General features: G+C 34.7%; 1 protein-coding gene across 16 annotated transcripts in view; it reads left to right on the top strand.

Annotated features, from left to right (window-relative positions):
- The window catches only part of TUT4 (terminal uridylyl transferase 4), a 136,317-nt gene that overhangs the window by 35,201 nt on the left and 87,298 nt on the right, over positions 1-13,818 (top strand). For all 16 annotated transcript variants that reach the window (XM_040231117.1, XM_040231127.1, XM_040231129.1 and 13 more), the window contains exons 3-4: positions 5,296-5,459; positions 12,622-12,738. In XM_040231117.1, the coding sequence (XP_040087051.1) occupies positions 5,296-5,459; positions 12,622-12,738 (281 nt within the window). The remainder of the gene's footprint in view (positions 1-5,295; positions 5,460-12,621; positions 12,739-13,818) is intronic.

Genomic DNA, 13,818 nt, shown 5'->3' on the forward strand with positions numbered 1-13,818 from the left:
TTCTTTAGATGGAAAAACATTTATTATGATAGGACAAAGCTTGCGAAAATACGAATTTAGTGGCTTCTATAGTTGGTACACACACAGACACATATACTGTTTTTAAATGGTCCTGGTAATACAATGCCCATTCATTGACCAAACGTGTATGCATGTATCGAGTTGCTATTATATGTCAGGTATTTACAACGGAAAACCGAAAGAACACAGCCCCAGATCTCAAGGAAGCTTCTAGTTAGGTGAAGGTATTACAGATAAGTAAGGTGGTAATCTAGTTTAGTGCCAAAAACTTAGAAGTGAGAAAGTACATGATTTAATTGAGGTATTTAGACTTTTGGGGCTTCCCTGGTGGCTCAGTGGTAGAGAATCTGCCTGCCAATGTGGGAGACACAGGTTCATTCCCTGGGTTGGAAAGATCCCCTGGAGAAGGAAATGGTAACCCACTCCAGTATTCTTGCTTGGGAAATCCCATGGACAGAGGAGCCTGTGGCAGGCTGTTACAGTTCATGGGGTGGCAAAAGAGTCGGATACAACTTAGTAACTAAACATCAACAACATTTAGACTTTGGGTTGAGAAAAGGCATGATGCAAATGTGAGACTGCAGGTGTGACCGAGATTCATTATGACTGAAACAAGGACTTGAGGAGGAATGTGGCAAAAGATGGAGCTGAAAAAGCCACACAAGAATTAGAGAGTAAGGGGCCTTTAGGATATGATAGGACTTTATGAGTGTTTTGAGAAGCCACTAAAGAGGTAGCGCTGTGTTCACATATATATGTGTATGTCTATTTTTGGGGATACAATGCAGCACATTCTTTGACGGGAACAAAACTGGGAACAGAGATTTGTCAGGACACTGTTGGAATTTACTTGAGAACTATCAATGTAAAATTAATTTTCTAATGGGATCTTGATATTAGCTGTAATTAATTGCTTATAAATATTGTCCATGTCTCTTGAGTAATCTTAATTTTGTTGAAATTAATAAATCTTCCCTGGCAGTCTTTTTTCCTGATGTTTCTGTGGCTAAAAGAATAAAAGTTTTGATGTATAACTAGAAAAAGCTATTTTTAAGTCATTATTTACCACTTTTTGAGAAATGCTAATAAAGAGTTCAGAAATAACTTCTTTTTGTTTCTAGTGGTACACAGATAATGGTTTATTGACAGACCCTTTTTTTTTTTAAATTTAGTAGAGGTACCTGTATGTATGTAAAAGAAAAATAATACTTTTATAGATATGGCTTAGGATAAGGCCCCAAAAAGTAAGCCAAATTAAAGACAATATCAAATAAATAATAATACTGGAAGTTTTTGGATATGGCAAATCTAAACATGATAATATGTGACTAAAGTTGGGAAATGCTGGTGTATGAGATCACTTACAAGGGTCTGATCACTTTAATTAGTTAAAGCTATGATTTAAAGATTTTTTTTTTAAAGGTGACAAAATAAAGTGACAGAGTGAGGTAGTTAAGCTAGTGAGCTCTGGAGTAAAATTTCATAGGTTTTGAATCTTATCTTCCTCACTTTAGAACTTTGTGATCTTGGATAAGCTGCCTATCCTTAACAACATATCTTCAGTTTCCTCATTTTTTTAAAGAGTGGAGGTGCTGCTGCCTTTGTTATAAAGGTTAAGTGAAATAATTCATAGAATGTTTCAGGTAGTCCTTGACACAGTAGGCACAATGGCAATGAATATCCTTTATTATTATTATTTCTCCAATTAAGTGCAGTTTTGTGGTTTGTTAACGTGGAAAACAAGTTGAACTAGCTTAAGGAAGATAGTAGACCGAGTAGAGGTCCTTTTGGGAGACTTGTTTTAATAAAGTAATGAGAATGAGTTATAGTAATCATTTCATAAATAAGGGCTTAAAGAATTCTCTTCAATATGTATAATATTGGCCTTGAAGTCATGTTGATACATAATTATGTAGCACTTTTTTTTTCTATTTTGTAAGTTAAATTTTTACATAGATTTCCCCTTTGTAAATTAAATAAAATCTCTTCGTCTAGGTCATTGTCTATTTGGACTTAATTTAACATAGGTTACAGACTTTTGATTAATCTCAGGCCCACCTGATTAGTGAATTAATTTTCATTGAGTCCAACTTTGGCTCATGTGTAGCAGTTACACAGTTTCTCCTTTTGCCATTCATACATTTAAAAAATATTTTGAGTGATATCTGCCTTGTGCCAGTTACTGATCTAGTCACTGAGAATATAACAATGAACAAAACAGGTAATACTACACTTATGGAGTTAATATTCTAGTGGGAAGAAATAGATGGCAAACATAGTAAGTAACAGAAGTATGTAATAAGTTAGATGGTGATAAATATTATAAATAAAATAGGAAAGGTCATAAAGAATGAAAGAATGATGCTGCTGTGTCTGGTGATGGTGTTTCATATTTAAATTGTCACTGAGAAGGTGACATTAGAGCAAATATTTGAAGAAAAGACGTGAGAGAGTGCTCCTGGTAAATATTTGAAGGGAGAATATTCTAGATCTGGGCTTCTCAAACTTTAATGTGTATAGGAATCACCTGGGAAGTGTATTAAAATTAAAATGGAGCCCAGATTCTTGGGCTCCATTCTCTGGGGTTTTTTATTTAGAAAGTTAAGAGTCTGATGATGCTGGATTTCTAACGAGCTCCTGAATGAAACTGCTGCTGCTGGTGGTCAGGATCATGCTTTTGGCAGCAGAACCTATTAGTAACTCATCTTTTTACTTTTCACTTATACCACAATTCCTTATGTTTTCAACATAGCAGCCAGAATGATCCTGTTAAAATTATTCAGATTGTGTTACTGCTATTCAGAATGTTTCAGTGGTTTTCAATATATCAGAGTAAAAGCTAGTGTCCTTGCTGTGACCTTGTGATTTTCGACACTCCCCCCTGCTTCTCTGCTCTCATTCATCTACTTCTTATCCTTTTTCTCTGTTCCAACAGCATGATTTCCTTGCAGTTCCTCAAATGTGAAGGCAAATGGTCACCTGTTGTCTTTTGTATTTGCTTTTTTCTTTGCCTGGAACACTCTTCTTCCAGATGGCCACATGGCTAGCTGTCTTACTCCTTCACCTTCTCATTGAGCCTTTTGCTGGGTTGCTTATCTAAAATTTATAACCCTTACCTCTACTTCTGGCGCTCCTTATTCCTTGTACCATTTTAATTTTTCTCCAAAGTTCTTATTATCATGTCATATTTAAAGTTTCTCCCATTTACCTTTTTATGTTTTGAGATACAATTCATACACCATAATGTTTGCCATTTAAAAATATACAATTTAGTGTTTTTTAGTGTGTTTATAAAATTGTGTAGACATTACCATTGTCTAAATCTTGAATATTATCACCACCTCTAAAAGAAATTCCATACCCATTAGCAGTCACTACTCATTATCCTGTCCTCCTAGGTACTGCCAACCACTAATTTAGTCTCTGTCTCTGTAGATTGCCTCTTTTATATGAATGAAATTGTGACGCATGTGGCCTTTTGGGTTTGACTTCTTTCACTTAGTATATTTTAAGATTCATCCATATTTTAGTAGGTATTGGTATATCATTCTTTCTTATTGCTAAGTAATACTCCAATTGTGCCCTTCTTGTGGTAGGAGACATACCACCTCCAGCGGCACACTGTTTTTGTTCAGAAAATTAGTGCTATCAAAAGAAAGAACCAACTTTCAGGGTTCTTATAGATGGCGTGTAGAGTGGCTTTTCAGGGCAGCAGGGAGAAGTTTATTGATTATCTGTGAGCATTTACTTTTAAAAGTGTTATTAGATTTGTCCAAGTCAATTTAACACACTGTTATTGTCATCTCTGGTCTAGCATTGTATTAAAATCTGAAGGTACAAAAGTGAATAAGACCTGGTCATTAGCATCAAGGAATTCATTATCTAATGTAACATGTAGATAAATGAATACAAATTATATTACTGTGAAAATGTGAGATAATAGAGAGTGCTCGGAGAATATAAATATCAAACTGTCTTCTGAAACAGGTGAAGCTTAAGCTGATTTTTGCAGTACAGGTAAACAGTGCTAGTTGAAGTGGGACGGGCCTTGATAGTAGAGGAAACAGAACATGTAAAGGCATTGATCCTTGGAACACAGTGATCCATTGTAACACATTTGTTATGAATGAAGTGGAAAGTGTTAGGGCAGGATATAAGGTTGAAGATATAGACTACTTAGCTCTTTCAAAAAATTTTTAAACTTTTTATTTTCCATTTTAAGTCTTTATTGAATTTGTTACAGTATTGCTTCTGTTTTATGTTTTGGCTTTTTGGCCATGAGGCATGTGGGATCTTAGTTCCCCAGCCAGGGATTGAACCCACACCCCATGCATTGGAAAGTGAAGTCTTAACCACTGGACCATCAGGGGAGCCCCAGCTCTGTTTTTGAGGTCTTGGCTTAAAATCTCAGAAAAGCCTTCCCTGAAAGTTTATCTCCTTTTCCGTTACTTGTTTTTTTTTTCCTTTATAGTGTTTGCACAGCTTGGAATTATTGTATTTAAACTGTTGACTGCCTGCAAGAGGACAAGTACTGTGTGTTGTGTGTTAGAGAATTTAAAACTTTATTCTGAACTTTATGAGAGCCCATTAGGTATTTTAAGCATGAGAGTTACATGATTCAATTTGTTTTAAAATATCACACTGGTGGAACATACATTATTGCATGTTGGAACCTACTATATTCCAAGTATATATTGATAGGTGCTAGAAATGCATGGATTGAAAGTACATAGTCTGTGCTTTAAAGAGATTACAATCTAGCTAGGAGAAACAAAGAAAAAATATTGATCTGGTTGAAATATCTATTGAGTTCAGTGAAAGCAAAGAAGAAGGACCCTCATAGATTTGTGAATTTGTGGTTTGGCGTATATATGTTCTTTTAGCTCATACTTTATAGAGATAAAGTCACTGAAGTGACTTTAGTTCAGTGAGTCACTTTTGGGATTTAAAGTAGCTTTATATCATGTTTACTTTGGAGATTCTGCAAGATGGTATGTCATGTTAGCCTTGTATAGTGAGTCAGTCACAGTTGTCTTTTTTGATATAGGTAGGTCAGAAGAAGATAGGCATTTGACCCATGAAGTAGTTTTTTGTGTGTGAATTTTGATATCATGTGTATCTTTTACTTAGTATTTTATGTAGGTATACCAATTTGCACTACCAAGGAAAAATATTTTTTCTGTATGTGTATACATTGAATGTCTGTTTTTCATTAAATTTTTAAAAATTTACGAATTCTGTTGATGGTAACTAAGTGATTGCTTCCTTTTCTAGGTAAAATGAAGAGTGATGAATCTAATAAAGAAAATTCTTCAGAGATGGACTATTTAGAAAATGCCACTGTGATAGATGAATCTACATTGACACCTGAGCAGAGGCTAGGCTTGAAACAAGCAGAAGAACGCTTAGAAAGAGATCACATCTTTCGACTTGAAAAAGTATACTATATTGTTTTAGTTATTTGGAGGAAAGTGCATGTTCAACCAAGTACAGCTCTTTTTATTTTTCTTACAATATTCCTTAGGCAGAGATATCACTCATTTCCCCTTCCTTCCCTCTTTCTTTTCTTCTTTTCTCCCTCTCTTTTGCTCCATTCGTTCTGCAAATCCTTTCATCTGTGAGTCTTGACTTCATTCTTTCATCCCAGGGCTTGACAGACTATGGCTTATCACCTTGTAAATTGTGGTAAAATACCTCATGTTTTTAGGAACAGTTTTATTGGCACACAGCCATGTCATCCTTATTATCTATGGCTGCTTTCTTGCTCCTATGACAGAGTTGAGTTTTGAATACTTGTTGCAGTGTATTTGGATCACTAAGCATAAAATATGTACTCTTTACCAAAAGCATAAACTATTTGCTGAGATATTACTTTGTTCCTTTACAAAAGTTGTGCTTACCCCTGATTTACTCATTTATCAAATAGATATGGAGAGCTTCTTATGTTCTAGATACTGTGCTAAACACTGGGGATATATTGGTGAATATGGCACAGTTTCTGCCCATTAGAAGTTAACAGTCTGTTTGGAGTGCCAAATAAAATAGCAAATACTACAGGATATACTAAACTTTCTCCCTTCCCCCTAGGTTTTCTCTTTTCTCTTTTCTCCCATATTTACTGAGTATCTTCTATGTATTAGGAACTGTTCTAGCCATCCGTATCTTGTTCCTAAGAACTTATTAATTCCCTGACCTAGAAATACACATTCCCAGCCTTAACAACAAAAACACTGCTAGATGTTGAAAGAAAGAACCATAAATAATTTTGTTCTTAAATAGATTCTTAGAATATTTGTGAGTATGCATACAAGGAAATATTAGGTTGGTGCAAAAGTAAGTATGGTTTTAGACCCTGAATTTTAAATCATTATAACTAGGCTTAGACACATCTTTATTAATCAAAATAGGAACCATTATAATCAAGACATTTTTGCCAATGAGAAATAAGTGTGTTTATTCCTGTAGCATAAAAATACATGCTTGATTCAATGAACTCTTGGAAAGCATTTTCTGCATCCTGTGGAAGCATCTTCCCTGTATTGGTTTCTCCAGGATTCAGAACACTGTAGTGGATCAGACTGGCAGCAGACCACCAGTGACCATGACCTTTTTTGGTGCAAGTTTGACTTTGGGAAGTGCTTTGGAGCTTCTTCTCGGTCCAGCCACTGAGCTGGTCATTGCTAGTTGTGTAAAATCCACTTTTCGTCACGTTTTGTTTCATCACTCATCAACTTTTCCTGTAGTTATAAGAGGATCAGTTTCGACGGTCCTCTCAGTTGGTCATTGTCACCTTCCAGTGGCCAGCCATTATGCTCTTCATCTTCAAGTCTTCCATTTCCTTTACAAAACTTCTCGAGCCACCACTGTACTAAACCTTCATTAGCAGTTCCTGGCCAAATGCATTGTTGATGTTGCAAGTTGTCTCTGCTGCTTTATAACTCATTTTTAACTCAAATAAGAAAATCACTGGAATTTACTTTTTGTCTAACGTCGTTTCTATAGTCTAAAATACATATAAAATAAACAGCAGGTAATAATTCATTAGCAAAAAACATAAAGCAAGAAATGGAGATTCAAATGATGTATAACATAACATTTATTTAAGAATGTATTCCAGTATCAAATGGCAAATTTCAGCAATCCAGACTTGCAATTACTTTTGCACCAACCTAATATAATAAATAGGTCATCATTTCTGATAAATAAGGAAAGAAAGAAATGGTGTGACTTTGTATAACTTAGAAAAAGGTCATATCTAAATTGAAGAAGGCAATCCTGAGTCATTAGTAAAACTTATGACAAAGTAGTTATCCTCTGAAAGTAGGAAGGAATATCAAAGAGTATATAAAATAGGAAAGAGTTTGGCTTATATAGTTTCAGAAAATCCTAGTTAGAAGGAAGCCTTTTTTTCAGTTTGCTGTTTTACATAGTTCTGTCTTTCCTCTCACTTTCTCTTTCCTAAGTCTGGAATTAGTCTGGATCTGTGTATTATCAGGATAAATATTGAGTACTTGTGCCATGATCTGGTGATAAAAAGTTAGAATTGGGGCGTACATGGCTTCATTATACTGCTTTTCTAGGGTTTCTTTTAGAGAAAGACATGTAAGCAAATAATAATAGTAGTAACAATATTGTTTGAAAATGGGATCTCAACTTGAGTTGGGGTATAGAGGCATAAATTTGGGAATGCTTTATAAGAAAGTGACATTGGAACTGAGTTTGCAGAAATGGCTAGGAGTTGAGTAGGTGGGTTGGAGAATGGTGGTGTAGGTAAATTCTATCACATCTATAAAGGAAAGGTGAAATGTGTTTTCAAGAAATACAAGCAGGGGACCAGATGTGAAAATGTGTAGTATATGAAGTAGGAAAAGTCACTTGTTGGGAAAAGGAAGAAGTTGGGGTGGAATGGATATTTGATAGTAGTAGGAAAGAAGGACCTGAGGTGAAAGAAATCTTGAAAGCATATAAAACATATTGTTGTTGAATTTAAATAGTAATGATGTAAAATCCGCGTGCCAGTACCAGCATAGATGTCTATAAACTCTTCTTTTTCTGACACCTTCTTGGTTTTCATGCCCTCCAAAACCTCTTGTTTTCAACCCAGTATATTCTTAAATAAAACTTTTCTTTACCAATTTTAAATGCTCATTAAGAATATTCTTACCAGCTTGCTTTTAATTGCATCAGGTATTTGGTTCACAGTTTACTTATGGATATCTAATCGAAGAGTAAAGACGTAGACTTTTTAACCTGTAGCAAGAAGGAATAAACCCAAACTGTTAGATCTGGGTCCCCAACCTCCAGGATCTAATAACTGATGATCTGAGGTGAGGCTGATGCAATAGTAATAGAAATAAAGTGAACAGTATATGTAATGTGCTTGAATCATCCCAAAACCATCCTGCCCCATCAATGGAAAACTTACCTTCCATGAAACCCATTGATGATGCCAGAAAGGTTGGGGATCAATGTAGATCAAGAGAGTAAATTTTCCCATGTGTGCATGCATGCTCAGTCGTGTCCAACTCTTTTTAACCCCATGGACTGTAGCCCACCAGACTCCTCTGTCCATGGAATTTTCCAGGCAAGAATACTGGAGTGGGTTGCCATTTCTTACTCCAGGGGAATCTTCCCCACTCAGGGATCAAATCCAGTCTCTTGTGTCTCCTGCAGTGACAGGTGGATTCTTTATGACTGTGCTACCTGATAGTAAGTGTTAAATATTGATTATGAAATACTTAGACTCGCCATGCCCAGGAATCTTTTTTTTTTTAATTTAAAATTACAGCTTTTATTTTTTCCAGTGTTATTGAGAAGTAATTGACATACACTGACTGTATAAATTTAAGGTATATAGCATGATGATTCCATTTACATGGATTGAAATAATTACAGTAGGTTTAGCTAACATCTTCTCATATAGATGCAATAAAAAGAAAATAAAAAAGTAATAAATATTCTTTGATGAGAACTTTTAGGATTTACTCTCAGCAACTTTCTTATATATCATAACAGCAGTGCTCATTATATTCCTGGTGCTTATTTATCTTATAAGTACAAGTTGGTACTTTTTATCCACACTTCTCCAGTATCTCATCTTCTCCACTCCGCCTCTGGTAATCAGAAGTCTGATCTCTTTTTCTTTGAGGGATTTAAAAAAATGATTCCATATAAAAGTGAGATCATAGAGTATTAATCTATCTCACTTATTTTACTTGGCATAATGCCTTCAAGGTCCATCCATGTTGTTGCAAATGGTAGGATTTTCTGGTTTTTTCTTATGGCTGATTTGATTCCTGGACTGAGAAGATCCACTGGAAAAGGGATAGGCTACTCACTCCAGTATTCTTGGGCTTCCCTTGTGTTTCAGCTGGTAAAGAATCCGCTTTCAATGCGGGAGACCTGGGTTCCATCACTGGGTTGGGAAGATCCCCTGAAGAAGGGAAAGGCAACCCACTCCAGTATTCCTTCCTGGAAAATTCGATGAACTGTATAGTCCATGGGGTCGTAAAGAGTCAGACACGGCTGAGCGACTTTCACTTTCATTTTCTTTTCTTCTTAATATAGACATTTATTGCTTTGAACTTTCCTCTTAGAGCTGCTCTTGCTGTATCCCACAGGTTCTGGTATGTTATTTTTCCAATTTTGTCTCAAGAAACTTTTTTATTTCCCTTTAATTTTTTGTTTGATCCATTGGTTGTTCAGGACACAAATCTATTCTAGCTGGTCTACGTAAACTTACCAATGTGTTTGTTAATGGTAAAATAAAATACTATAATAAAGAAATTTTTAACCATTGTATTTTTCATGTGTCCCTTCTGTGAAACTAGAAGCTTCATGATGATGAGGACATTTTTGTCTTATTTATTGTTATGCTTAATACAGTACCTTGCACATAGTAGTTGGTTAGTAATTAGAGATAGTTTGCATCCTGGTTAAATAAATGGGTTTTGGAGTCACTGGGTCTTAGTTCTGCTGCTTACTGATTAAGTAAGTGGTTAGAATTGGTAAGTTATTTAACTTCTTTAAACTGGTTAACATTGGTAAGTTATTTAAACCTCAGATTATCATTAAAATGAAGTTGGTAGGAATTTGCTTGTTGGGCTATGACAATTAGATAGTAGAGATAAAGTTCTTGGTGCAGCGCCTGGTGTATGCTAAGTACTAAATAAAGATTAGCTACTTGTAGAAATGAGTTATTTTACCAAGTAGGGCAATTTTTATTACTTCATTTTTATGGCCATAGAAGCAGGTTTAAGTGTTAGAAATTTATCCAAGATCAGTTAAGATGTCATTTCAGGCCTTTTGTCTCCCCATTCAGTGTTATATCAAGCTTTTCTTACTAAAAGATTCCAGGCATGTCCTTGTCTGCTCACATTTTACATTTGAAAAAGTTGTCTGATAAGTGGGCATATGATTTCCTTAGTGACATCATCCATATTCATGGCTTTAGGTATTTTGTATTTATGCTTTCAACTCCTCAGTCCAGCCCTTCTCGCCACTTCCACAATTCTTACCTTGAATCAAGTCAGTGTCATCTGGATTATTGCAGTGTGCTTATAATAGCAATAAGTTCTTTTTGTTTCTTTTCTTGATAAAGAAAGCAAGTGATCCCTGTAAAATTAGATTAGATCTTGTAATTCTCTGCTCAGAAGTCGTCAGTACCTTCCCCTCACACATAGAATCCATAGAGTCCTTATAAGGGGCCTTGTGATCTGACTTCTGTTACCTCTCTCTTCAGTCATTGTAGCTTTTTTTTTCACAGTTTCTCAAACAAATTAAGCACATTCCTTCCTCAGGGTCTTAGCATTCACATTTCTCTTCACTTGAAATGTCTTCATACATCCATACAACTCAGTCCTTTACTTCCTTTAAGTCATTTTTATCAGTAAATGATGATTCTATTTTTAAAAAAGATACCTCCCTTAAATTCCTATTTTTTTATTTGTGCATTTGTTTATTTATTACCTGTTTTTCTATCTTAGAATGTAAATTCATGAGGACAAGAATTTTCATCTGTTTTGTTTATATTATTATCTTCAGCTCATAGAGAATATTTGACATATAGTATGAGCTCAGAAAATATTTGGTGAATTAAGAAGTAGTTATGGTCAGAAACTAAGAGAAGTATCTGTGAAGGCTTAATTCATTCCCCAATAAGGACAGATTTGAAGTAATTTTAAAGAAATGACTAGATTGAACTGATTTTTCTTACTTGCTTATTGCCTTGGGCAAATTTCTTAATTCTAGGGATTTAGTTGCTTTGCCAGTAAAATGAGGAATTCCTCATAGGGTTATTGTAAGGTTAATAATAATGGATACTCTATGAGTGAAAGCTATGTTTATTTTTGATCTGTGGCAGGACTGTTGCTAAATTGGGGCAGGTTTCTTATTTAAAGGAAATTGTGTTATGTTCTGAAGTAAGAGAATCTCTTTGCAGCCTATTGAAGGTCAGTATGAGGTAAAAATTAAGCATTGCTGCAATTTCAGTGTAAGGAACTAGAAACAATGTTTTAAAATTCAACATAGATTCATTGTGTTTTGATAATTTTTTATTGTATCATCTTAGGGTCTTTGGTGGATTTAGTCTTGGCTTTGGGCTCAGATGTACATGAAATTAAATCAGTGTCTACTTTGTAATACTGTTGTATCCTTGTAAAAGTTACAAGCTCTGTGAGCTTTTTTTCCCTCAAGTGTATGAAATGAAGATAATACCAATGTAATAGGATTATTAGGGGAGTTAAAATGATAAATTTTATGTCGAACATCTAGCATGGTGCCTAGCATATAACAGGCACTTTGAAATTTTAAACTTTTTATTATTTCAAGATTGCATGTAGAAAGTATGATTTAAGTGTTGTGACTGCTACTTTCCATGTGTCGTAATTGTTTTCCCTTTTATAGTAGTTACCTCAAGAGGTTATCCATTTATTCCCATGTGATTGTAATTGATTAGAGTGTTTTCACAACTCATCTTTTGGAGTTGTCTTCTGGGTTTATAGTACTTGTTGCTTATTTAGTCGCTAAAGTTGTGTCCGACTCTTTTGCGACTCCATGAACTGAAGCCTGCAAGGCTGCTCTGTCCATGAGACTTCCCAGGCAAGAGTACTGGAGTGTGTTGCTATTTCCTTCTCCAGGGGGTCTTCCTTATTCAGGAATCAGACCTGCATCTCCTGCACTGGCAGGCAGATTCTGTACAGCTGAGCCACCAGGGAAGCCCCATATTTGTAGATTCTTTTGAAATCCCCAATTTGAGAGTAGATGTTATCTTTTATAGGAATCAAAAAGACTGAAATTTTGAAACCAATTTTTGGCGTGTTGGCAACATAAATAATAATACTGCCTTATTTTACAATGAATTCTAAACACTATATTAGATGAATACATGATATTGTTTGAAATTAGTATATTATCTCCTATGATGACTACTTTAAAAGGATATCTACCTCTTGGGTGTATGAGTATTGAATTGTTTATTAAAAAGTATTACTTCACTGCTTATTTTTGCCTCATATATTTACATAGTTGTGTTAACATATATAGTAAAAAATTTTTACTGTTTCTGTTTTCTGAAAAAATGTGTTTTTAACTTTTTTTTAGCGCTCACCAGAATATACCAATTGCCGATATCTATGCAAACTTTGCTTAATTCACATTGAAAACATCCAGGGAGCTCATAAACATATAAAAGAGAAACGACATAAGAAAAACATTTTGGTAAGTCTTTTTAGAAAATATTTATTTATTGAATGATAAAACTATATGAAATATTTTTATTAATGGAACTAAAAACCAAGTGTTTGTCCATTCTTATAGTAGTAACTGATATGATAGTATTGAAAGCTTGATTGCCCTCCTTCTGTTAGATGGTCAGGAGGGGAACCTGCTCAGTGACGAGTTTGCTCATCCTAAAGTATGTTGTGATTCCTAAGCTTAAAAGTCAGGTACAGTCAGTCCAACTGATTTTTATTGAGTTCTTATGTGTTAGCTCTATGGAGTGGTGAATAAGATAGTCATGATTCTTGCCCTCAGAGTTTCTAAAGTATTGGTGAAAGCATACAATGAATAAGGATTTAAGTATGATGAGTTTCATTAAAGGGGGAATTGAGATACTAAGGAAGTGTACAAAGGATATTTTACTTAATGTAGAGGAGGGATGATTTCTTTAAGAAAATGACATTTGAATTGTTGAACCTTGAAGTAGAGGTTTAAAAAGTAGAAAGCTAAGTGGCATAGAAGGGTGAGATGAGAGCATTTTACACAAAAAAGCAGCATGAATAAAGGTCTCTAAATTGTGAAAGGACATGACATATGAGGAACTGAAAGAGTCTAGTATGACTGGAGCAAGAGAGCTAGGAGAAAAATGGTATGAGGTGAAGCTGGAGAAGTCTAGATCACGCAGGGCCTTTGGGAATTCATATGTGATCAGTTATTAGAATGTTTTCTTTTTGAAATTCATTAGTATGTTAGCTATTTAATTTTTCTTTTCAAAATTATAATATTAAGTCTGTATAACTTCTTACTTATCTCTAAGATATCCTCTCTGAGAAATACTCTTTTACTTGACCTTTCTAGCAAGTCTGTGTTACAGATAACTTTCTTCATGTGTCCATAGTGACTTGATCAGAAAACCTTATATTTATATATTATAAATATCTGTGCTTCTGTCCTCTTGCAGACTTCAGTATGTAAATGTTTTCAAGGACAGATTTAATTTCTTATTTATTTTTCTTCATTCCTAAGTACGGTATCTGACACATAGTTGGTGATAAGTACATTTCTATTGGAAGAAAAATG

Source organism: Oryx dammah, unplaced genomic scaffold (assembly GCF_014754425.2).
Source record: "Oryx dammah isolate SB20612 unplaced genomic scaffold, SCBI_Odam_1.1 HiC_scaffold_28, whole genome shotgun sequence".
Taxonomy (NCBI): Eukaryota; Metazoa; Chordata; class Mammalia; order Artiodactyla; family Bovidae; genus Oryx; species Oryx dammah.